The following is a 27549-nucleotide window of genomic DNA, read 5'->3' on the forward strand; positions in this document are numbered from 1 at the left end:
TGAATTCTCACATAATAAAGCAATTTTTAGATTTGCTTGGACACCCCACTTCCTGTATTGCTGAACAGTTCCTCTTTATCCTCCAGCCAAACACAGTGGGGGTAACTCCAGCACTGTTATGGGAAATTACTTCCACAAAGCTCAGCTCAGCAATTGCCAGTTTATTAGGATCTGAACATATATGGAAACATTGCTCTATGAATGCACAATACAAATAGCTATTGACATTGGAAATGATATTCAAGGAAAATAACAGTTTTTGAAGCACACATTAAAGGATATATTGATGTCAAAAAGACCATATATTTATAGAAGAATGAGAACTAAAGCTCCCCATAGACGCGACAATTCTTCTTGCCGAACGACCGATTTTAGGGAAGTCCGACCAATCCTTTGAAATTATCGTGCGGTTAGTGGTATTCAAATAATCATACATCTTACGATTTTTCGGCCGACATCTGTCAGGAAATTGATCGGCCAGGTCAAAAAATCTTTATCGGTCCCAGTGCAATGTATCTATGTCTGCAGGGCCAAGCAGGCAGCTCCCCTTTGTTTTCCTGGCAAATTGGTCTTTTAAGTTGATGGACAAATCTAACGATCGTTCTGAGAAGATCGTGGTCTCACGATGAGGATCTGATCTTTTAAAAATCTCAACATCTATGGCCAGCTTAAGAATCTAAGAAATAAATAATTATTTGTTGTCGTAATATTTGAAATTACTTTTATTTTGCCTAAAGCGATTGAGCAACCAGATTGTAAGATTAGATTTGTATTGTGATTATGTTTATAGTTATTTATCGTCCTATCCAGCCTCTCCCTAATTACTGTATCTTTCACTCTGTCCTCAGGTCACTACTAGTGATCAAATAGCCCTTTAAATGCCAAGCCAGAGAGCTATAGAAAAAGCGAAAAAACTTAAATTTGCTAATTTATAATGTGTTGTTGCAATGTAGTAACTTTGTATTTTATAGTTTCTAATTTAGAAAAAAATAAGTTTCACATCCTAAAATGTAAGTAAATAGATGAGAATCAATTTTTTTTTTTAAAACTCATTTTTGAAAATATGTAAGCTTATTATCTAGTACAGGTATAGGAACCCTTATCTGGAAACCCGATATCCAGAAAGCTCCGAATTACAGAATGGCTGTCTCCCATAGACTGAATTTTATCCAAATAATCAAAATTTTTAAAAATGATTTCCTTTTTCTCTGTAGTTATAAAACAGTAGCTTGTACTTGATCCCAACTAAGATATAATTAATCCTTATTGGAAGCAAAACCAGCCTATTGGGTTTACTTAATGTTTAAATGAATTTCTAGTAGACTTAAGGCATGAAGACCCAAATTACGGAAAGATCCATTATCCGGAAAACCCCAGGTCCCGAGCATTCTGGATAACAGGTCCCATACCTGTATAGGTAAATCTAAAAACAACTGGACTTGCTGAGTAATCATTCAACTCAGCAAGTCCAGTTGTTTTTAGATTGACCTATACTAGATATACCATGACCTGGATGAATGAAAATCTTCATAGTCATGTAAGATTATTGTTGCAAAAAAAAACCATTATTTTAAATATAAAAAGTAATTATAGGGCATGAAATTATAGGGTATGTGGTTATAATTATATCATAGCAAGGTACTGGATTTAAAGATAGGAGAGAAAATGAACAAAGCATAATGAAAAATTGGCAAAAAAAATGTTTTCAAAATATAAAAGTGATTCATTGAATTGAAGAGACATTGTAGGTGGAAGACAATAGATTCTATAACTAAAACTAAAATGACAGTTTATGGGAAAGTAATAGTTGATTCATGAAAGCAAAATTGTGATTGGTTGCAATGGATTACTTGCGGAACGATTGCCCCATGCTTCTAAATTGTTTTGCTTTCAAAATGGATTTATGTTATCTGCAATTCTTATATAGTATGAGTCTTATATATATAGACAATACCCCATTACAATATAAGCAGAGTCTTGCAAGGAAGGATTACTCAACAAACATTATTTATTGGATAGCTACTGAGGATTTTGACACTGGTTTTAATTTATGATTATGTTTTAATGTTATAGCACTATATTAGAACTATATCAAGATATTAATATAAGTGGATTATGGATTTGAATTGTAAATTCAGCACCTCAAGGAACCCCACTGTTGCAAATTCTCTGTACTTCCTGTGCTGCTGTCAACACCTTCACAAAGTGGGACTTGGTTAACAGCACAGTTATGCTGCTATAATATCAAGAATACACAGCAGGTCATTTACATAGAACACAGCTTTGATGAGACTGGTAATAAAGATAAAGAAATCTGTAATAAGACGTTATTATGCAACTAATCTCATTATCTGTAATATGCAATGCTCTTTATCTGGTTTCACACTTAATGATTGAAAGTGCCAGTTTAAGACAAATGATGGGAGGAAAATCTGTGCTAATGTCGTTGATGCCTACAGCAAGTTATCTCAGCTCCAATTATCAAGAACCCCCAACATTGCAAATGCTCACGATCTTCCTCCAGAACAGGTGGACCTGTCAGAATGACTCATTCAATGACTGACCCATCTGGATGCATCAAAGAAGCTATGATTAGAATGTAGTTATAAGAATGGAAATCTGTCCATTCCTTGAAAGCAGCAATCTTGTGGTGTTGCTACTCTACTAAATATCAATAGATTAGTCAATTCAGACATGGCTTTTTGAATATGATAGAATATACATGAGGGAACTATAATTTCCTGCTTTGAATTCACTTATCTTCTGGTTTTAACCTGGTCAACTCAATGGAAATTGGTTAGGTGCAACCACAATATATTGCTAGGGGGTCCAGGACAATCTGTTTTCAGTCATGTTGATTAATCATATTTTGCTTAGATCAAGGAGCCTTCTTCTGGTGTATTAGATTGGGTAATTGGAAAAAGATCTGATGCATCTGTCATATTGGGCTAAAGCAACTGCATGTGGCATTTTGCATGTTTTAAAGACATGATGACAATGGATCCTTTGGATGGCTTGGAAGGCGGCCAACCGGAATAGAATAAAAGCAGATTTTCTCTTTGGCAGCAGAGAAGGTTTTAAAAGTATAAAAGCCACCCGGCACATTTACTTGAATGCCAGCTGAATTTGAAATGAAATGTTAATAGTTGATAAGTTTCCTTTTAGCCTTCCCACATTGCTATGAGTGTTTGCAGAAAGATTCAGCCACAAAAGAGGATTGTGTACTGCCAGATGTAGGGCAGTGCGTTCTTTGATGTCAGTAACGTGCAGGGAGATAGAATGGAAGGAGACAATGTGTGAGCATATTTTTAGGCCAGCCATTACGTGTAGTAACACTTGCTCTTTTTTATATCCTCTTTGATTTATTTCCTGAGTACAACATATATCAAGTTAGGAGGTTAGACTGCTACAGAATAGCCACTTTCTCTCTACAGTAGTTCTATTGTTACATTGCTTGGGTTTCACTGTGTTTTATTTACAGTCTGTCTGCTGTCTTTAAACTTTCCATTTGTTTCTGGGTATTCTACCCATGTACAGTATCAATGTAATGTGTTTAGCACCCAGAACGTTTATGTGTCTTGACTGCACTGAAGTAAATAGGACTTCTTTTTCACTTTGTTACCTTGTCTGACATTCTGTCTTACGTCTGTGCACCGAAAGTTATATGTATGTATGATGTATATGTGTTTTCATCTCAGGAGAAGAAGCCATGTAAATGCTGGTGTGTAGCTCCATTTTTTGGAGAAAAGTCCAGAATCGTAAATTAAACAAATGAATAATAAAATATACAAAATCAAGAAAGGCAAAGTGTTATTAAAAGATGGTCTCTTATCAGGGTAACCCCCAGTTCAAATGTAATAAAGCAGTAGCCAAGAATGTTTTCATAAAACTAAAACAATCACGTCAGGCTTACATATGTCCTAATAAAGATTTTTTTACTAAAAACATTTTTGACTACTGCTTTACTACAGGATGATCTCAGGAGAAGAAGTAGAAGACCCAGTTGCTTAGAGAAGATATATAAATAATTGATAGAGTTCTTTTCCTTTTCACCTCATTTTTTGTCCCTTGATTTAGTAGGACCTCTTTTTTTCAATAATGAAACAATGGTCAACGACTGAAAATACTCTGGGCTTTGTGTGTGGGAAATGGCTTCTGCTTCAAAGGGCAGGACCAAATACACCAATATACTCTTATGGTAGTTACCAACAGAGGTAGTGTGTTTGGCAAGGGGTTGGGAGCTGAATCAATAAATTATCCACTGTGAACATCAGCTAAATACATTTCCAACATGATCAGTTGGAGTCTACTTAATCATCAGTGTTGGAGAAATGTAATCAAGAAAATGATTTATTTCATTAACTATATATCATTCCTCTATAAGCTTCAGATAAAAAGATTTCTTCAAAAGGAAGGTGAAATAAAAGCGTCTAACAATTAAATAAAGAATTATAACAACATAGTGTACAATAAATCAGTCTGACATTTCATAATGTGACCTGAGTTATGGTTGATAGTTATAGTCATCCTGTTACTAGTACATTATCTATAAATCATTTATTCTGGTCAGTTTTTTCTGTAATGTATTGAAGATTAGGTCCATGACTACATTTTTTTAATGTGAATACACTTAAAGAAAATGTAATTCTTTGCAATATATATTTATAAAAAAAAAATGTTCTTAAGGATATTTGTAAAATTCTGGTAATCCCTTTTTATTTTCTGCACTCACTCCTGGTCTGGACCAAGTGTTGGGAGGAAAACAAGTTCAAAATCATACCAATTTGACAAGTATAAAAAAAAGATAAACGTGTAGCTGTAGATAAGAGAGAACACAGAATATAAAGTACCTCAAGAGGTCTCTCTAAGTTGACTTCTTTTTAGCACAATTTAACAACAAGGGGCCCATTCATTAAGTTCTAGTGAAGGAATAGAAGAAAAAATGCTTCGAATTTCGAAATGTTTTTTTGGCTACTTCGACCATCGAATGGGCTAATTCGACCTTCGACTACGACTTTGAATCGAACGATTCAAACTAAAAATCATTCGACTATTCGACCATTTGATAGTACTGTCTCTTTAAGAAAAAACTTCGACCCCCTAGTTCGCCACCTAAAAGCTACCGAACTCAATGTTAGCCTATGGGGAAGGTCCTATGGCTTGCCTAAGTTTTTTTGGTCGAAGGATAATCCTTCGAATCGTTCGATTCGAAGGATTTAATCGTTCGATCGAACGATTATTCCTTTGAACGTTCAATCAAAGTATTTGCGCAAAATCCTTCGACTTCGATATTCGAAGTCAAAGGATTTTCATTCCCCAGTCGAATATCGAGGTTTAATTAACCCTCGATATTCGACCCTTGATGAATTTGCCCCGAAATATTGGTGGATCTGTTACTTTTAATAAAATATGATGAATACTAGCGACTGCTGCACTTTTTGCCCCCTGATTTTTAAAATGTATCTGTAACTGTAGGTGCATACACAGTCCTAAAAAAATCAATATAATTCATGTTGAAACAAAATTTGTCTAGGGTCAAGCATTGTCTCATGTATATACTATTTACTATACTTTAATTCGATTTTATAAATGGGGATAGAGGCTGGTTCTGTAACCTCAGATTCTTGTACAATGGTAGAAATGCTGTTATTTCCACGTTCCTCTGTTATCTAGAAACCCGTTATCCAGAAAGCTCCAAATTACAGAAAAGGCTGACTCCCATAGACTCCATTTTATCCAAACAATCCACATTTTTATAAATGATTTCCTTTTTCTCTGTAATATACTTGACTCAGACTAAGATATAATTAATCATTATTGGAAGGAAACTCAGCCTAACAAGAGTTTTTAGTAGACTTAAGGCATGAAGATCCAAATTATGAAAATATCTGTTATCCAGAAAAGCCAAGGTCCTAAGCATTCGGGATGATAGGTCCCATACCTGTACTTTAAACATATTATGCTAAGATAACTGATATGGATATATTTGTTTCATTTAATGCTGTACCCAAAAAAATACATATATACATAGGGTTATTATATTGATTTGTTTAGGACTGTGTAAGCACTAAAATAAACCAAAATAAATATTAATGATATATCATTTTCAAAATGTTCGTGATTGGATTTCAGAAAGATAACTATCAGAAATAGCTCTTGTGATGGTTTGTGAAAAACATCCAGGAAATAAGACACTGATGTTTTATGTTAAAGCTATTGTTTTCTGAGACCGAATCCCTGAAAATGTATTTTTTATAATGCATATAGTACACTTGTGATCTTCAATTTAATGTGCTTTAGAATAGTATGGTTCTCAAATAAAACTCTTTTAAAGCCTGCTTTCTCATACAAATGTCATCAACCTTTCTGACTGATGGCAACTCATATCATCCTTGAATGTCTTAGTAATCACAGAGAGTAATTGCAGTGGAACAATTTTCTAGACCATGATGTCTTTCATGCTTATGTCAGGCAGATTAAGCACAGACACCCTAAGTTCTACCGTATCATTGCAAGAAGACCCAATTACAGCTGCATAGGTACATGACGATCTTTAGCACTGGTAGGGCTTGACAACCAACAGATTTCAACTTATGAACCTTCAGCAGCTGCTGAAGTCCCAGGACCGCCACTGTTGGATGGTCCTGTAAGATCTACTTTGACAACCACTAAAAGAAGATATAGTATCTCTTGTCACTACAGAAATCCTGTAGGGAACTGTGTCAGAATATCAAAGGCCACTATGTCCTAAGCCTTTGTTTGATAAAGGCTCAACAGAAGCAGCACTAACGGAGAAAGGGGTAAGGGACATGAGAAGAAAAATGGGGATGAGTAAAAAAACACATTCAAGAAGCAGAGGAGATTCCTCCACCACCATGACATTTATGTGGTTCTATTAAATAATACACTAATAATAACTTACTGAAAGTCATGGGGGGAAATGTAATATGTAATTGGTATGCTAGAGCAAAAAACCTGTGCAAAGACATTTGTGAACATTGGCAACCATGTTTGTGTCCTTTTTGACTGATTAAAGACCTCAATGACTTAATTGCAAAGTTTGCAAACAAATTACTTTTGCGAATATTCGCAGCATATGGAATTACTACGCAAAGTCTTTTTAGCATCAAAATATTTAACGAAACACCAGAGCAGGTGAAAATTCACAATGTAATATTTGCCAGCAACTGATTTTACATTGAGAACAGTGCTAAGCATTTGCAAAGGCACCATTTTAAATAACGCCATGCGACTTTTAATGACATTCTCCCATGGTCTTATAAAAGAATATCTCCCTCTTCTAATTGACCTTCCTTCACCTGTGTCAGTATATTGTGAATTAATTAATGATTAATTAATATGTTATGGTGCTGCTATGGTGGATAATATATGCATATTTAATCAATTTCTGACAAAAGCAATCTTGGTCACCACTTTTTATAGCGATTATAGGATGTACATCATCAATAACTTACCATATACAGGTCCCAAATCCCCACTGCTATATTAAAGAGTACTGTGGACCTTTCTCAATGGTAGTGCCTCCACCCAGTGGGCTCCAAGGATACACCTGCGGGTGGCCCCAAAAGGAAACAATAATTAGCCACACCATTGCAGTAACACAGATAAAACTTTATATAACTGCAGAAAAGTAAAATGCAAATACATAATATCACATGCCCTGGGAATCCCATGTGGTAGTCCCACCCTGGTACAGTCTTTAACAGGCTAAGTGCCACACTCTACTCTAGATGGATAAAGAGAGTCACAGTCACTTTTTCTGAAGAGCTCCTAGCTTTCCCCATGTAGCTTTCCTGCCCAAATACAGGTACACAGAAACACCTGTCTTCACACAGGGTACACAAGCTGGAACCTTTGAATACCCTTGAGCAGACAGACTCACACAGAGTTGGCAAAGGCATCCAAAACATCAGCCTATTGAGTTTATTTAATGTATACATGATTTTCTAGTAGACTAGAAGATCCAAATTATGGAAAGACCTGTTAAACAGAAAATTCCAGGTACAGGGTAGACTGATTAAAAAAAACTGAAAAATAAGATGCATTATATCTAGCCCATGTTTCTCTTCTGGACAGTAAGAAGGGATGGACTTGGAGCATCTGCTTTTTTGGGCATGATAATACTTAGTCAGCAGCAAATTTAACTTCTGATCTGGAACCCCAACCATTAGTATAAAATATTTAAAAAATGTGGCATCATGAGAAGCCTGACTTTAGTCATAGCCAGCTAAATGAAGGAAATACCCCTATGTGCCTAAACAAAAGCTCCCCCATTACACAAAATGACAGATTCTACAAAATCCAATTCTTACATGAAGATCTCACTCATCTATTCTGAAAAGTAATCCTGTTGTAATCTACTTTTATCCTAGGTTATCTTATACAATACAGAAAATATCATGTTGTACTGTACATCACCCCAACATCCCCCATTACAAAGCTTGCATTTAAGCATGGTGTATCCTCCAGTCAAATGCTAATACTCCTCAAAGTCAACCTGATGCTCTGTGACGTCTTGTGCTCTACTAGAGTGAGCAATATTATACACGTTGATGGAGGTAAAATAAATCTTTTTGTTCCAAATGTTCTGCAAAAGTAATTCCTGCAGAATTACATAACCTATATTTGTCCAACTGGAATTAATTTTTCATTAAAGTGTCTTCTCTACAGTTTCCTGCAAAGCCTTTCTTGAATGATAACTCATCTACTTTCTCATTAAAACTGTATCTCTTTTTCCTTCTGTAATATAAGCAGGATTCTGATCTCTGGGTAATAGCGTCTTAATAAAGATGGAAAATTCATCAGGGAAGAAGGGGCATAGCTGACATTCCGTGCAGGACGGAGCACCGGGGGGAAAATCCTGTATAAATGATGTTGGTCTGAAAACAGAGCAGAGCTAATTAGCAGCTCAATTGTTTAATTACAGAATACCAATTGGAAAATGAGCACCTTGGTTGCAGAGTATCGTTAGACTTGCAGATAATATTAAAATGTTACAGTTTTATCTGATGATCCTTGTGGCTACTTATATAGAAGACAACAACAAAACTGTTTTTGAATTCAGTCTCAACAAGAAATTGACTTCCATCTCTTTAGATAATTTCATTCTCTTTATCATTTTTTTTTCCTGTTGCCAATTGAAAATGATATGAATGTTTCTTTTTTGTTGGTACATGCCGGCTTGCAGTGGTACTACCGGATGCACAATTGTGCCTGTGACCTTCAGACATTTTTGTGAATAAAAGTTCAGGGCTTAACTAGAATTTCATGAAAAGCTCTGAGATGCAGAGAACTTAATATCACACGTCAGCCAAATGGTTTTGTGCAAAAAGGCTTTTAAGCAATCAAATTGCCGACGGATTTAATTTGAGAATGATAGCCAGACAGATTACCTAAATGAAATTAACATTAGCATTGGCTCGGCTCTGTACATGTGTGCATTGAATATGCATTTGGACTAATAGAATATCACATCTGTGTGTGTTTAAATGGTGCCATATTTTTATGCATGAGAACATTGAATAAGCATAACATATGAGTATTCTTCCATTTTAAATCCATCCCCGGGCTGCATCGGTGCAAGTTCTGTATCGCCAGGCAATTATGAAGTATTTGCTACATTGTAATTTTGAAATTGTGGATAGTTTCTGAGCATTCTATAAAGGGGAAATTAAAAAATAATGAAATAAGGACCCTTAATGCAAGAGTTTAGCATCTAAGAGCACTGCTATATCAGTCCTTTCATTATCACAACTCGGAAGCACTGGAAAACTGAAGGAAACGGAAGTGGATAAAATCCAGGAATCAGTTGATTTTATTCCCTTTAGGTTCTTCCTGTTTGTCTTCAGAATTGTGTGAGTGTGCAGCACAGTGGCCCAGTAGTTAGCTCTTCTGCTTTACAGCACTTTGGTTCTGAGTGTAGATACACTTTCCCAGTATGTACGTGGGTTTTCCTCTGTGTACAGAAACCAGAAACCCCTTTATCCATAAGGCTCTGAATTATGGGATGGCCATCTCCAATAGACTTAATTTTAATTCAATTATTCACATTTTTAAAAGGGATTAATTTTTTCTCTGTAATAATAAAACAGTACCTTGTAGTTGACCCCGGCTAATATATAATCAATACTTATTGGAGTTAAAACCAGCCCATTGGGTTTATTAAATGTATACATGATTTTCTAGTAGACTTAAGATACAGAGATCCAAATTATGGAAAGATCCCTTATCCAGAAAACCCCAGGTCCCTAGCATTCTGGATAACAGGTCCCATACCTGTATCTACATGGGTTGTGTACTTTGTTTCCTCCTACACTCCAAAAACATACTGTTGGGTTAACTGGCTGTTAATGAATTTTACCCTAGAGTGTGTTGGTGTGATATGGACCTTATAGGCAGGAGTGCCCATACTTTACTAATGCAAGGTCTACTTTTAGAAATCCCATTAAGATTTACATACATAAAATCATTGTTAGTATTTTGTTCCCTGGAAACTATTACTTAAATAGTGATTTATGAGAAAATGCATTTTGCTATATTTAAACATCTGTTTCTTATGTAACCTTAATGTAATAAATATCTGAAAAGAATGAAACAGGTGGGTGATTTAGACAAACCCCCCAAGTCTGGGGGTTGACATCCAGACCTCCCAGCTGGCTGGTTGAGATTATATTGCTCTGCATTCATCTTAATTCATGCAATCATTTTAGGGGCAGATTTATCAGGTTGATGTGAAAATGTGAATTTAAAAAATTAGAATTTTGAGCTAATTTTTGTGTACTCCTTCTAGGGAATAGTCCAAATAGTCCAAATAGTCAAATTTGAATTTGAAAAAAAATAGAAAATTCGAATTTCTAAATTTATCATGCACTGAGTTTGACCATTCGAATTGCTGTTTTAGCCTATGGGGGACCTCCTAGAACTTATTTTGAGTCAATTGGTGGACTTTGATAAATCAACATTTTTTTTAAAAAAACTTTGAATCAAATTCGATTGAATGCGCTATTACTTTGATTTGTACAATTCAGATTCGATCGAAAATGGACCTATTTGATCGAAAATGGACCTATTCGGCCATTAAAAAACTTCGATTCAAATTTTGAATTTCGAAGTTTTTCAAATTCGAAATTCGACCCTTGATAAATCTTCCCCTTAATGTTGATATTTTGGTAAGAGAGCTTAAAGGGATTCTGTCATGATTTTTATGATATAGTTTTTAATTCTAAATTAGACTGTTTACACTGAAAATAATTCCCTCTACAATATAGAATTTCATTCCTGAACCAGCAAGTGTATTTTATTTAAATTGTAATATTGGTGTGTAGGTGCATCTCAGGTCATTTTACCTGGTCATGTGCTTTCAGAAAGAGCTAGCACTTTTGGATGGAACTGCTTTCTGACAGGCTGTTGTTTCTCCTACTCAATGTAACTGAATGTGTCGCAGTGGGACCTGGATTTTACTATTGAGTGTTGTTCTTATATCTACCAGGCAGCTGTTATCTTATATTAGGGAGCTGCTATCTGGTTACCTTCCCATTGTTCTGTTTTAGGCTGCTGGGGGGGGGAAGGGAGGGGGTTATATCACTCCAACTTGCAGTACAGCAGTAAAGAGTGACTGGAGCACAAGTCACATGACTGGGGGCAGCTGGGAAACTGACAAAATGTCTAGCCCCATGTCAGATTTCAAAATTAAATATAAAAAAACTGTTTGCTCTTTTGAGAAATGGATTTTAGAGCAGAATAATGCTAGAGCAGCACTATTAACTGATGTGTTTTGAAAAAAAACATATTTTCCCATGACAGTATCCCTTTAAACCAAACAACAGCATATCAATATAAACACATATTTAGCTTAGATAATTGTTTGTATAAGAGAAATACAGACAAATTATATATACATTGATATAATGACATATAAGTACTGTGTTTCATTTTATTGCCTACACTTGTCTCACAGGCAGCTGTAGAAGATACACCAATGTCCTATAATATTCCATAATATATTCCAGCAGTGAGACACAAGAGGGCTGCAAAAGATGTTCAATGGTTAATGAAGAATTAATCTGACATTATCTTGCACAAAATAAAACTGATTAGTAAGAACAGTCTCCTGATGATTTAGGGGCCCATTTATCATTAATTGCTATCATTTATAGATGGAAGCCTCTCGTAAGCGATACCGATCATTTTTCTATTTCACAATTTGTTTTCGATGATGGAACTGATTGTTCCAGTGCGGAAAATAGCTCATCTGTTTGCCATGATATATATATATTTCAGTTTGTTAACGCAAACGGTCAGTAAATAAAGGAAATAGAACCCAACTACTGGTTTGTCCATTTTGATCTTTGATATATCTGGACCTAGAGCTCCTGTATGTATTTGTAGCACTCAATAGAATTGAATCAGAGCACCTATACTAAAGACCACTGGGTGACCAATCAGTATTGTTGTTTTTTATAAGATAAGATGCTCCCAAATAGGGATCACTGTGAGGGTCCATTGTATTTCCTAACAAGCCTCAACCCCTCTGCTTTTTTTTAGTTCTAATCTATATTTGTAATAACTTCAAGTCTGCATGAGAACTCACCAGTGAGAATCCTTCTTACCAGCCCTATGAGAAACTATTTTTAAAGCTTCTAGTTCCAGTTCCAGTTCCAGTAGCCAGATTTACACATGTGGGATCCTTATTGGAGAATTCTCTTGCATTACCATTGTGCAGTTGACTCTGTGGTCAATGGAACAGTGTAGCTTTAAGAATGCAGCCCCAATGCCCTAACCTTAAGATTCCAGCATGCTGTAACCCTTGATAAAGTATGTTGGGATTTGTAGTCCAGTAACAACACCTTATAAAATGTGCAAACTTTGTGTTGTGTAAAACTTGTTTACATTGCTTACATTTTCTCCATTAATGGATTTTATTATATCCCTCCTCATATGAGTGTTTTAATAATAAAATCATCATAGAAGGAACATAATGAAAGCTAGGCTCCTCCGACAACCAATTATCAGCATTTAATTAAAATCTCCTGACAAATACATACTCCCTGTAGCCTCCTTCAACACATAAAATAGCCTAATCCTATGAGAATAATTATTCTGACATTTCTGATTTGGGTTTAACGCTATAACACAATGTTACTGAGGATTTCAGTGTTATATATGTATGGGAAAAAACACTATTTCTATTAAGTTCAGTGGCATGGATGTTCCGCCTGAATTCAAAGCTATCATGAATGAAATAAGTGCAAAGCCAGTGTTATCTGAATTTAAAGGTACAGCTTTCCAGGTTTTTCTAGAACAAGCACTAAAATCCTTTGTTACTAATGTATTTTAATTTAGCTTTTTGTAGATACATTTGTAATATTATACTTTTCCAACATAGTGATATACTGTATATTTGTATCTTATCAACTGAACTTCCAACATTAAAAAATGGATAGGGATTGATACGAAGCACACTAGACAGTTATTATATAAGCATGATGTCTGCTAATGAACCTGTAACAAAATCTACTTACCCTGATGGTCTAGTGGGCCGGTGGGGATGCCCGCCGCACTATCTTACTGATCCGCCGGTTAACTAAGGGCATGCGCGGCATGCCTCTGCTATTTTTATAGGCGCAGGCACGCTGGCATGTGATGTCAGCGCACAATGGTGTGAAGCCTTATGGGTATTTAAAGGGCCATTGCACTGGTCCTGTTTGCCCATGATAGGATCTTGTTTCCTGGTGCTCCTGAGCCTTGTGCTATTTGATTCCTGTTTCCTGGTCCTTTTTTGAATCCCTGTTGTGACCGTGCATGGCTATTTGACAATCCTGTCTTCTGAATCCTCACCCTTGCCTGATATCCAACTCCCCAACCCTTTGATTGACTACCTGGTTTGACCCTTGCCTGCCTGACTAAGTTTGATCTCTGCTTGCCTCGACCTGGCCTGTTCTGACTTCAATTCCATCTAACGCCTTGTACTGTGACCTTCAGTCCAAAAGACTCTTGTTAACAGTTGTGCCCCTCTGCTTGTCTAGAACCCCTCACATTGCACCTCTCGTTTTGAGACCAGGAAGCATCTGAGTAGCTGAGGGCTCCTCCCGAGGCCAAAGGCGGCTGCTACAGGCAGAGGCATGAGGCAAGACCAGGGTGCTTGGCATCGGTTCTAGATTTAGGGTGCCAACAATCACACAACCATTGAGAAAGAACCAAAATAAAGATGTGCTTTGATGCCATATTCCACACCCAAGTGTTAACATAAGTAGCTCTCAGGGTTTCTGTTTGCCCCATAGAATAATAAGTAGTAAGATGTAATGTAGCTTCTATTGTTCAAAAGGTCAATTAGAAGGTTACGAGACATTGCTTTGAAATAATTCAAGGATCTCCAGGTGTCTTAAATCTTGGGGTTGGCAGTTCATTATTTATTTTTACACATAGGGTTTGGTAGAGGGACGCATTGCATGTTGGGTTAGAGATGTTGCAGAGGGCTACATATGATGGGAACTGGAGGGTTGGTCATGCAATACAATGGGTCTTCAGTCTCTCACACCACTCACTTCAGGCTAACGTCACACTGTATGGGGCTTTATTTGTTATGATAGGGTTTGGAATAGGGAAGCAATTCTTGGGGATCTAAATAAGAATTGTGATAGAATAATTTGTATCCCCAAGTGGACTGTTTGTCTGCAGGAAGCTCTGTTGGTATAAACCTGTGTGTTTGTGCCTTCAAAACTTCAATTCAAACCAGGAATTTCAAAATAGGCACTTACTATGAGGCCACTGGGAGCAACATGCATGGAAGTGGGGAGAAACATGCTGCTCACAAGCCACTGGTTGGGGAATCACTGCTCTAGAATAAAGGCAAATTGTGGACAGGAACAGAATTAGCATTTAATCTCCCTGCATTTTTAGGCTGCTGAAGAAAACAGCATGTGGAACATTAACCTTAGTATCTGGCTGGGCTGCAGAAGCTATATAAACTTAATGAATTGCCACCTGTGAAAAGTAGAAGAAAAGGGTCCAAAATGCAAGCTTTTGTACCTTAAATGTGACAGATATGGATGTTAGTTCAGTACATGCAACCCAAAAGTATATCCAGACAAAGTATGAATATTTAGCTATACCATGGGACACACTAGTGCTAAATTATGGGATTTCATTCAGCAAGGCCTGTTTTGCTTAGTGGAGATTCTCATTTTTCTGTCTTGTGCCAGAATGGCATGTGGCGGCATATTTATTAAAGGACATGTAAAGGCAAAAAAATAAAATTTTTACTTTCTTTAATGAAAAAGAAATCTATCTCCAATATACTTTAAGTAAAAAATGTGTACAGTTTTTTTTATAAGAAACTTGACTGTATGTAGTGAAATTTTCCTTTATTTACTGCTGTGGATAGGAATTGTCAGATGGTCCCTAACTGCTGAGCAGAGATACAATTATACTTATGAACAGCAGGGGGAGCCCCTGCCTTACTTTCCAGCCATGCAGAACTCAAGCAGCTTTGTTTATGACAATCCCTAAGCAGCCTAGACCACACTGAGCATGTGCACAGTCTTGGTCTTGCAAAGATGTATAACAAAGTTACAAGATGGTGACCCCCTGTAGCCAACTTTGAAAGCATAAATCATTCGTTTGATTAGGCTTGAGGTGCAGTAAGATCATGTTTATATTTAGTATACAAAATACAGCATTTCTAGCCTCATTCTATTTTACACTTTACATGCCATTTAAAGGTCACATTTTATTGGTTTTTGAAACCATAACTAAACTCACTTAAACCACGAATGTCATGACATTTATAAAAAATACGAATACCTCGAAAAATTTCTAAACCTCTAAAAGTCCAAATTGATTTAAAACTGTCGAGGACCTAGACAACTTTAACCTGGCAAAGTTTTGTATTAGTGGTTTTTGTGGTTGTTACACTTAGAGGCACATTTAATCAAGGGTCGACTTTTTAAATCTTCATTAAATTTGATTGAATTCAAAATTCGACTTTGAAAATTTATAAAAAAAAATTGAATTTTAAAAACACGGAAGAAATTAAATGACCAAATACTTGAATCAAATTCAATTTGAATTCAATCAACTCGATTTTAATTTTTTGTCTTTGATTGATTCATACAGTAATTCAGCAGGTTTTAAGTGGCGAATATTCAAAATCAAACTCTTAAAGGGCCAGAGTATGATAAATCTCGAAAATCAAAATTTTTTTTTTTTTTTTTAAAAACTCGAATCAAGTTTGCATAATTCCCTAGTCGAATTTGACAGTTTTGACCATAAAAAAAATTGAATTTCCCTTAATAAATCTCGAATTTTTAGAACAACAAAAAAAACACATTTATGTAAAAAAAAATCTAAATTTGATTGTTAGTAAATGGATCCCATAGAGTAAATTTAGTGAGTTGCAATGTACTTTGCACCTAGTATAACACTTACATACTCATCTATTTGTCTCATTTTCAGGTCGTGTATAAAAACAATGACGTTAGACTAGAATTATCTCGACTTGCAAAGCAAGGTGACGCCAAAATGAAGGTTCACGGCGTGATTGCATTTAAATGCGAAAATGTTGCCACACTGGACCCAATCACTTTTGAAACTCCTGAGTCTTTTATCTCTTTGCCAAAATGGAATGCTAAGAAAACAGGCTCCATATCATTTGACTTTCGCACAACTGAACCCAATGGCCTAATACTTTTCAGCCATGGCAAGCCGCGGCACCAAAAGGATGCAAAGAACCCTCAGATGATCAAGGTTGATTTTTTTGCAATTGAGATGCTTGATGGTCACCTGTATTTACTTTTAGACATGGGATCTGGCACCATCAAAATAAAAGCCATACAGAAAAAAGTAAATGACGGAGAGTGGTATCATGTGGATTTTCAGCGCGATGGACGATCAGGTAAATACCTTCTTTTTCTTCAAGACAAGCTTAGATGGGATTGGGGTGTCCGATGCAGCTATCACTTTCTGCACACATTCATTTCATTATATAAAGGGGGTGTGGCCATGTGGTTCAAATACACAAATCATATCTGATCCATCTGTACATTTTGTGATTTGTGGAGATTTCTTCAAAAAAACCCTCAAATAACAGTTTTCATTGACATATGATAGATGATTCCAATTAGATGTATATAAAGCAATATGCTCTTGCTCCCTCACTAATGGAAACTGATGGATAGCGTTTATTGTTCCTAAATGAGAAAATTTGATTTCTTGAGTACAGCAGAAATGGAATGCACAAATAAGCTAGGATGGTATGGCATGATCTACTGAAAATGTGGTAGTAACCTCACTCTGAGTATATCATACCATATTAATGGAATAGTCATTCCCACAGAACATGTGTGCTTCTAGTTACAAGTTGTTCCATTACAGTAATATTTATGGTTTTTGTATATCTATACTGCCTTTCAATTATATTGCCATATTTTGGAAAATCAAATCTAATAGGAGGCTAACACTATTATCATTTCTCAGCAAGCTAGGTGAGAACCGGTGTGGCCTACATATTGACATTGTATTCACTAGATTTTAAAGAGAAGATCCAGCCTGAATCCTTCACAAGCTAATGCCATTGCTTAAACTTGTCAGTTAATTAGGGCCGGATTTACATAGTGGGCACCCCTAGGCCCACTGTCATTCGTCGCCCCTGTTCCCTCCCTTTTATCTGCTCAAATTTTCATCATCAGGACTGGAGAAATGGGGGTGTGGTTGGGCAGCATGCCATCCCATAAAATCCTGCTGCCCTAGGCCCGGGCCTTGGTGGCCTCTCCACAAATCCGGGCCTGCAGTTATTAGGGATACCCTATGGATATTTTGTCCTTAGTGGAAACTCACAGTTATTGACTGTATCTATTTTCCCAATATGTTCACACAATAGCAACAAAATGTATTTTAAGTTGCATGATAATGTGTCCCCTTTTGGTTACCAGCAGTCTACAGCCAGATGAAGGAACCTAGAATTATACAGACCTTATTCCTCCCAGAAACATGCTTGACTTATTATTCCTGGTCACAATTCTAACCGGCAAGTTAAATACACTCTAACTGAAAAATTACTGATAATATCCAATAGGCTTGTTATCCACACCAACCATATCCCTTTATGCTTATTTAATGTACAGTAGTTACCGAACATGCATAACAAATTAATAAATAGCTCTTTGTTTTCAAGAATTCTACCAACATGTCAGATATACACAGCAGCCATGACTTAAACTTCTCCACAGGTGTCCAGTTTCAACCAACTAGCTGTCAACCAGGTTTTAGAGGTATCCATGCTACCTTAGACCTGCTTAGCTGTGTCCCTTCTTGGGTAGGTACAAGCCTAAATAATAACTACACTACTACTCTTGAGATAAGAACTGCTCAGCAAGTTACCCTAGCACTGTCGCTTACAGTCAGTGAACTATAACACAGCTAGTCCTGTCACTCTACATCTACTACATTTAAATTTGAAGATTAGAAAGAAAGCAAAGATCCAACTAGCGGCAATCAGTTCAGTAAATTGACAACCTTCAGGACTTTTTCAATACCATTTAAATTTGCTATGGTGTCCTATGGTGCACTCGATCATGCAAAAATAACCTTAATTCATTTCTAAAACCATGTTTATTAATACATTATAATATAACATAAAAACACCATTTATGATCAATGCTAGACCTGCAGGGTGGCCACCCTATGCTTCCCATCCACTCCCACAAGCTGCACTCTATCTGGGACATTAATCGTGTTCCATTCTGGCATCACTGTTGCAGGTCATAGATCAAAATTATTATGTTGATCTGCAACAATGATGTCAGATAAAGCTAAGGTTCTTTGAGTAACCAGCTGTCCCTCCTACACAGATATTCATACTACCACCAAGAAAAGTGTCTGCTACGGTGGGCAATTGCAGTAAAGGAGGTAGCGGGAATATGAGTGGGGCAACAACAGGAAAATGCTGGGACCCCTGAGACATGGACTATGTACTTTTAGTTGCCACAGTCCTTCACTAAGCAAAGCAGCTCAATAGTCACGCTATATTCATCAAGTGAACTATAACTCCCTTTAATGAGCTCATGGACAAACTGTTTCTATGGGAAGCATAGGGTGGCCACCCTGCAGGTCTAGCATTGATCATACATAGTGTTTTCATCAGGGCCGGAACTAGGGGTAGGCAGAAGAGGCACATGCCTAGGGCGCAAATGTGGAGGGGCGCCAGGCACATACCTCTTCCGATGCCTACCCCTAGTTCCAGAAGCTGTGGCAGAAGTTTTTCTCCACTTGAGAGTGTGCGCGTCCTCTGCGCATGCGCACGTCCTCTGGGCACGTTCGCGTGTCATTGGCACATGCGCATTCACCCGTCATTGGCGCATGTGCATTCGCGTGTCATCTGCGCATGCGCATTCGCGCATAATCGGCGCATGCGCTCTTCAATACAGCAGGGGGCGACGAAGTCGGCCAGGTTGCCTGGGGCGCCTGGCCGACTTGGACCGGCACTGGTTTTCATATTATAAATTAATATGGTTTTAAAAATGAATTAGGTTGTATTTACATGATCTAGTGCACCATAGACCACCATTGCAAATATAAATGGTATTGAAAAAATCCTGAAGGTTGTGTTACTGAATGCATCTAGTTGGCTCTTTGGTTTCTTTCTTTCTGATATTCAAATGGAAATGTTGTTTAACATCCAACAGAGCACCACCCCATTCTAAATTTGTTTATGGATGGGGTAATTGCTCACATTAGATCAGAGGTGCAGTGCCTTTCTCTATAATCACTTTACATTTAATCCCTCATCACAGGGCCCAATTGACCTTCACTGAGATGTTTCCAACCTTAGCCCATCAAAGAGGGCTTCCTTCTTCCTTCTTACTTTTTGTGCTCTATTTCTTTAATGTTATTTCATTTTACCCGTCATATTGTCTAATGCTAAACAGTAGATTTACCATGAAAAATGATTGTATCTTCATATTCCTTTAAAGCTCTACATTTCTATCAACATTGTCTTCTGGAATCCTGTGCCCATGATTTATTAGACTCTTCCTTTTCTTATCTCCTTGTCTTGCATCTAAAACATATTTTACATTGCAGTCAAATAAGCAACATTCCCATGTGCATTAAGGGGTCGCTATCACCTTTTGCTTTTCTGTTCTTCTGAAGGAGTAACCCAAGATTCTACTGCATAACACATTTTAATCTTTCTAATATTGTTCTGGTTCCACATGTTTTCATGTTAATGCATGTTGATAAGTGTACTCCTTTTATGTTAATATATTCATCTGCAGCTGCATTGCTCAGTGACTGGACACCATTGAGATAGGTGTTTCACATCTTGTAACAACTAATTATGCCAACTTTATCTCCAGTAGCGGTTCCACCAGATTTTGCCTGTGAAAAAAAATGCAGATGTATTGACTCCAATGTATTGTGCGTTGATAAAGATGCTGGATAAAAAATGTCATGTAGATTGGAAAAAAAATGCTCATTGAGTTCAATTTTTTTTTGTTTAATAATTAATCAATAAAAGCAAAATCCTTATGATTTGATAGAAAGTTGAGCATTGAAGTTGAATTTAAGGGAATCAAATTAGCTGGGTCAGCTGAAACGAAATATGTAATTACTGCTTACTAATATAAAATATTAATTACAAGTTAAATAAAGGAGGTCACATATTCTAATAGCAACTAGAATGTGAAAAAAAAATCTGCAGGTAATACTTGTAAAATATATGATTTTCTAATAAGATATAGATAGGTAGTACCGGCAGATATATGAAATACTTTCAACAAATTGTAATTTTTAGCAACTGAGAAAATACAGCCTCTCTTAAATAAGAAGAATTTGCCGATGCAGCTTGAAACCTTTCAACCTATTCATTATTTTCTAGATTTGCATAACTGAGAAATTTGATTATGAAAATATTACCTTCTTTACCAAAGTCACAAAAATGATAAAATAATAGCTTTTTCAAATTCTACACACTCTAGTCTAATGGGGCTTAACAAAATATTTTAATCACTAAAAGAAGAAGTTGGTGCATTTTTAGAGACGTTTTAAGTATTAAAATAATTCCTGTTACCAATTTACTGTCTATCAAGTAACAGAGTCATTTACTTTAAATGTACTGTTGAGCCCAATTGAGGCAATTTATTCTGATTTCGATGAAAACGGCTTTAGTGGTTTGGGGGGAACTGGGAAAATTGAAAAAAAGGAAGAATTAGCACGACTAATTAAATAGTCACGGGATGAGTTTGGATTGTTAAAGTGCAAGTGCATTTTAACTCGAAGGGATTTGTTTCAGTAGAAAAGTACAGTTAATCACCAAATGGAAATTCTAGGCAGTTTTTGTTAGCTGGGCTGCCGCAATGATGCTGAATGTTCTGTAGATCTAGCTAGTAGCTTGTCTTTGTTATTTGAAACCAGGTTTATGGAGACAGAATTGCTGAGATAATGAATCAGTGAAGAAGCTCATTAAACATACCTGTGGGAGGTTTGTTTGGCTGGGCTTGCTGTACAGTATTGCCAGCTAGGCAGGAATGGATAGAAATAGAGCTATATTAGAAAGGCAATTCTTTGTCCAGAGAAGTGACCCCGCACATTAAAGTAGCAGCTATATGAGAAGGCTGCGGCATTGTAAACATATAAAATGTATTTAAATGCATCCCCCTAAAGAATTTCTCATATGAATAGTGACTCATTTATGGAGCTACTGTCTATCTGTGGCCTCTTTTTGTTAGGGCGATAGAGAGTGTAGAGAAATGGCAAATCCCACATCTGTCTGTAAATGCAGAGGCCTGCAGATAAGATACGCTATGTTAAACAGAATGTGTACTAATTGGCTGTAAATGTTACATTTATTTATAGTAGTATATTTGTCTCCAGCAGCTCTGTACAAATATGCCAACATAGTAACAGTACATGTAGTTAAATAGTAAACCAGGTTCTGTAATAGTTGTAAATCACTGGAAAACAATAGGGGGGGATGGTTTTGTTCGTAAGAGCTTACAGTCAGAAATGAAAGGGAGGGTGTGTAAACCTAAGGTGTCTTTAACTTGTGGGACAGGAGAGTTTGGATCTGGAATGTCTGTGGTCTGTGGCAGTAGTGCTTAAGGGTTAGATTAGTGTAATGATAGGAGCTTACCCTGGGGGTCTAGTGGCCTCCGGCTGGGATGCCCGCCTCCGGCTTTATGCACAATGGCGCGAAATTCAAAGTATTTAAAGGGGCTTTGAATGAAAACTCATTGCCCATTGGTAGGTTTTATTTGGTAGTTCCTTATGTGCTTATTTCTATGTGAATCCTGTTTCTTCTTCTGGTCTTGACCTTGCCTGTTGCCTGACTATTCTGAACTCTGTATCCTGACCCTTTCCTCCCTGTGTAATCTGAACTCTCCAATCTGACCATTGCCTGCCTGTTATTCTGAATTTTCCAATCTGACCATTGCCTGACAGTTATTCTGAACTTTCCAATCTGACCATTGCCTGCCTGTTATTCTGAATTTTCCAATCTGACCATTGCCTGCCTGTTATTCTGACCTCTCCAAGATGACCCTTTCCTGCCTGACCATTCTACAATCTCCAATCCTAATCCTAGCCTGTCTGACCATTGCTCGAACTCTGCCTGCACTGACCGGCCTGCCTGACTATTCTGAACTCCACATTATATTGTCTGGCCAGTCTTCCAAGCTGTGTTGTCTTCCATCCAGTATTCTTGGTGAAATGATCGTGCCCCTTTGCTCGTCCAGAACCTTTATCTTTGCTCCTCTCTTAATAAGACCTGGTGGCATCCAATTAGATGAAGGCTCTTCCCGAGGTGACAAGCGGCTGTTAAAGGCAGAAGCTAGAGCCGAGACCAGGGAGCCTAGCATTGGTTCTGGATTTAGGGTGCCGTTCATGACAATTAGTTGGTTTGTTTTGCAGGATTAGGTTATATACCCAAATAAAAGGGAGAGGCTTCAGTGAATGTGTAATGATTTGGAGCCTATGGGAATGCCTGACTGCTTGCCAACCGCTGTTCCAGAAGATGGCTGCAGAATAGAAATTGTCATAAAGCAGTGAGTGGGAAGAAGTGGTGAGGAGAAGAGCATAAGGCAAAGGGGAGACCAGGGACTGTACATGGATGTTAGAAAAAAGACATATATAAAAAGGGTCATTAGAAAAATTAATCTGTATAATATTTATGCTGTTGGTATGTTGGCAATGCATAATAGTTATGCTTGTAAGGTGGTGAGCAAGTTTTTTATTCAAATTCAAAGTTGGTAATAACATGGACGTCTAAAAAGAGGGAGATGGCCTTTCTGGCAGTGACTTAGACAGGGACAACAGCCTTTCTAGGGAAAGCTAGAGGAAAAAAGGGGGTTCCACCAACTTGCGACTAGGATACATGATTCTTGTGTACTACTATAAATAAAGGAGAACTTTTGGTTTATCAACAACCTTCCAAGTTTCTTTATAGTTTCTACTATACATACTGTTAGTATGTTGGAAATATATCAGTGGGAATCAATGATGAGATCACAAAAGTAATGAGTGATCCAGCACGTTGTTTTATTTTAAACAAGCCATTGATGTTGTTCATCTTAAGGCTAGTAGTGTGGGAGTAAGCAGGCCCATGAGTATTGAATGGTCAGCAAGTAGTTCCTTGAGGAAGGCCCTGGCTTAGTGCATTATCTCTAAGTGCTAAATTGTTTCACAGTTAGGAATGTCCAGGGAACCCCCTAAAAGTACATAGGGGGGCAAAACGTTGCCTCATCAGAATATTTATCTACGAACTTCAAATGAACAGTATTAGTGACTATGAACAGAGACAAGTTTAATTTTCAAGTTTTTGAAATTGAAAAACTGAAAAAAAAAAATTGAAACTCTCGACTATGCACTTAGATCAACCAAATTCCAGTCAGTGAAATGTCATTCTCCCTAGCATTTTCAATGAGTCTGCCAAATTTTGATTTATAGACAAAAACTTGAATTAAAAAATAGCTTGAATTTTGCTATTGCTTCTCCCACTGACTTAAACATGAATTTGTCAGCTTTTAGATTCCAAAGCTTTTTATTTTCATTTTCAAGTTTTTTTTGTGCTTAATAAATCTCAAAAATGAGAGTTTAAGGTTTGTTTAAGGTTCTACTGCATAATAACACTTTTTACATTTTGTTTAGGTACCATTTCTGTCAATACTTTACGCACGCCCTATACAGCCCCTGGTGAAAGTGAAATTCTTGACCTTGATGATGACTTGTATTTGGGGGGTTTACCTGAAAATAAAGCTGGTCTGGTATTCCCGACGGAAGTTTGGACTGCTCTTCTTAATTATGGATATGTTGGCTGCATCAGAGACTTGTTTATTGATGGTCAGAGCAAAGATATTCGCCAGTTGGCAGAACAACAAAGCACAGCTGGAGTAAAACCTTCATGCTCAAGAGAAACAACGAAACCCTGCATCAACAATCCATGCAAGAACAATGGTGTGTGCAGAGATGGGTGGAATCGCTATGTCTGTGATTGTTCTGGAACAGGATACCTGGGTCGCTCTTGTGAGAGAGGTGAGGTTTTTTTTTCAAATATCAGTTTTCACTATAGTACTACAATAAAAATTTAGAAAAACAACCTTTTTTATCGTAGAAAAGGTGATGATTCTAAAACAGGGGTCCCCAACCTTTTTAAACCGTGAGCCACATTATAATGTAAAAAGAGTTGGGGAGCAACAAAAGCATGAAAATATCCCTTGGGGTGCCAGATAACGGCTATGATTGGCTATTTGTTAGCCCCTATGTGGACTGGCAGCCTACAAAAGTCTCTACTTGGCACTATACTTAGTTTTTATGCAATTTTAACTTGCTTTTCAAGCTTGGAATTCAAAAATAAGCACCTGCTTTGAGGACTCTGAGAGCAACATCCAAGGGGTTTGGAGAGCAACATGTTGCTCATGAGCTACTGGTTGGGGATCGAAATGGTAGTGGTCCCCAAGCAGTGGCTCATGAGCAACGGGTTGTACTGTACACAACCACTTGGATGTTGCTCCCAGTGCCCTCAAAACAGGTGCTTATTTTTAAATTCCTGGCTGGGAATTAAAAAACCAGATGTACAGTAAAATTAACCTTTTTGTAGGCTGCCAGTGCACATAGGGGGCTACCAAATAGCCAGTTATAGCCATTATTTGACATCCCCAGGAACTATTTTCATACTTGTGTTGCTCCCCATCTCTTTTTACATTTGGATGTGGCTCATGATATAAAACGGTATAAAACGGGTGGGGACCCCTGCTATATGGTATCTCAGCAACTAGCCCATACATACTGTATGTGCATGTTATAGCCTCTTTTCTATTGGTTCTGTTCTTTACGACAAATGATCAGAACAACAGGAAGGAAAGTGGAGATAACATTTTTAAGCCTGGACAAACAAAGAACTGGCTGGTATCCATAAAACAGTACATATATGTTGGCAGAGATAATTCCTCCAGTATACCCAAAACTAAACAAAACCCATTATAGTCAAGTTCATCATGACCATGACTGGCTATCGAAGGATTTCACCTTTTTCTTAAATATAAAAGAATGACTGTTATATCATGACAGACACTTTTGTTGCCCTTGCCATATATACTGTATGTATATATATATATATATATATATATATATATATGTAATCATTCCTTTGTGTGAGTGTTTAAGTGAGAGCCAGGAGTGCAATATGATCATAATCTTCTGGCTGTTGGTAACTGATACTGATGTTTCCAGATTGTTCCATCGCTGGTGAACTGTAACTGGCAGAGGACTTAACCAAACTGTCAGATGAATTACAAAACCATTCATTTAAGCATGCAATGTGTACCACCCTGTGGCAAAATACAGCTACTACATATGGTCCAAGTGCAAATAAACAAGAAAGACAAAAACAGCTGACACATTGCAGCATATGCTGATTTGCAAATAAGCAGGATACATGCATCTCAATAATGTATTTGACAGAGCAATTTCTAAAACGAATTTCTGCTTCGTCTTTTGTTTTCCTCCCTGTTACGTCCAATGAACAGACATCTGCAGAAAGTTAATCTATTGCCTTCATCTTAGGGAACCAGCGTAATGGAAATAATAGGAACACGGTTGCGTAGTAAAAAATGGTTGAGTGGGTTCAGCAAGGATAAACTGTGGGTTGTATTTATTACCATTTGATGATTAGGATCTTAATCTCACTCTCGTTTTCTGGCATTGATTGCTTTTTTTGGGAGGATTTTATTTTTGTGTGCAAAACTTTTATTTGTTTTTAAACCCTGCTCATAAAAAGCAACTGGATAAGCAATTTATCCAGAAAATGCAAGATAAATTAAGATCTTTTTCTTTTTATGCAATATCAAACCCAAGCATTAAATGGCAATAAATATGCTCCCCTGCATAAATCATGGCAAAAAAGAATATTGTTTCTAAAGAAAATTCCTAATTTCCTGGAAAACCTTCAATGTTCTATCAGAATGAAAAAATAAACAAGCAGGGTACCCCCACATTAGAAGTTTACTGGTAGGATGAGGAGGCCAACATGAATCATACTTATCAATAGTGATGAGCAAATCTGTTCGATAGGCCACAGTGCTCCAACATTAACTTGTGCTCTGGCACAGCATGTGAGGAGGGCTGGGCTTATATAGGGCATAGTCAGCTGACTCAACCCAACCAATAAGGCTGCTAGGGTGATTTAATGAAGCCAGGGACACAGGCAGACACTCCATGGCTGCTTTCCTAGCCCAGGAATCAGGGAGAGCAACCAACAACCAGCAGGTGCCTGGTTTGAACTTCAACAGAGCACTACATAAACAATCCTTGAATTTTATACTCACAAGGCTATACCTTGAAGGGTATGCACTAAATCAGGTTTTACATACATACTCCCTTACCTTTCTATGCAACACTTTCCTACATAAGAAAGCAGTAAAATATCTTAATAAACAGCCTATTCATTCAGCAATGTCTATTAAAGTTGCCCCTAAATTCAATTAACTGCAGCATATTCCAATGACCATTGGCACATGTCCACCTCCTAAGCAATAAGCACAATTCTAATGTCCCAGCACAATTGCATGGCTCAGAGACACTGCCTTATGTACATTCACACACTGGATGACATTGAAGAGACAAGAAAAGGCACATATTGCTATGTAAAGTGATTCTTCAGAAATATATGTAATATAACATTTGCAAGTTACAGATTGAAGCTCAAAATGAAATATCTAAAGAACTATTTTGTATTCATTGCTCTAGCCTACAGGCCTCTCTGCAAAAAAAAGGACATGGGTATTTAATTTCTCAATCCAGTTGACAAGTTAGAATGGAACCGTTGTATATATTAATAGTCGGAGTTATCTGTGGGATCGCTGGTGAAAAAACTTCAAACCACTCTAGGATCAGCTAATACCATTACATTAGAATTTAATACATTCAATTTGCTTTGAGTGGGATACTGAAAAGAAGGTTGGGGGGTTTACTTTGTGGAAAGGATGATGAACAACTTGGTGTGTGTCAAGGGGCCTAGCGGCTCCTATTGGAGAAGTCCAA

At 37.2% G+C, this 27549-nt stretch overlaps 1 protein-coding gene across 27 annotated transcripts in view; it reads left to right on the forward strand.

The window, feature by feature from the left end:
- Window positions 1–27549, forward strand: part of LOC108716082 (neurexin-1) — an 861870-nt gene that overhangs the window by 349191 nt on the left and 485130 nt on the right. For all 27 annotated transcript variants that reach the window (XM_041562467.1, XM_041562483.1, XM_041562470.1 and 24 more), the window contains 2 exons: window positions 16474–16912; window positions 24160–24543. In XM_041562467.1, the coding sequence (XP_041418401.1) occupies window positions 16474–16912; window positions 24160–24543 (823 nt within the window). The remainder of the gene's footprint in view (window positions 1–16473; window positions 16913–24159; window positions 24544–27549) is intronic.

Source organism: Xenopus laevis, chromosome 5L, assembly GCF_017654675.1.
Source record: "Xenopus laevis strain J_2021 chromosome 5L, Xenopus_laevis_v10.1, whole genome shotgun sequence".
NCBI classification, from domain to species: Eukaryota; Metazoa; Chordata; class Amphibia; order Anura; family Pipidae; genus Xenopus; species Xenopus laevis.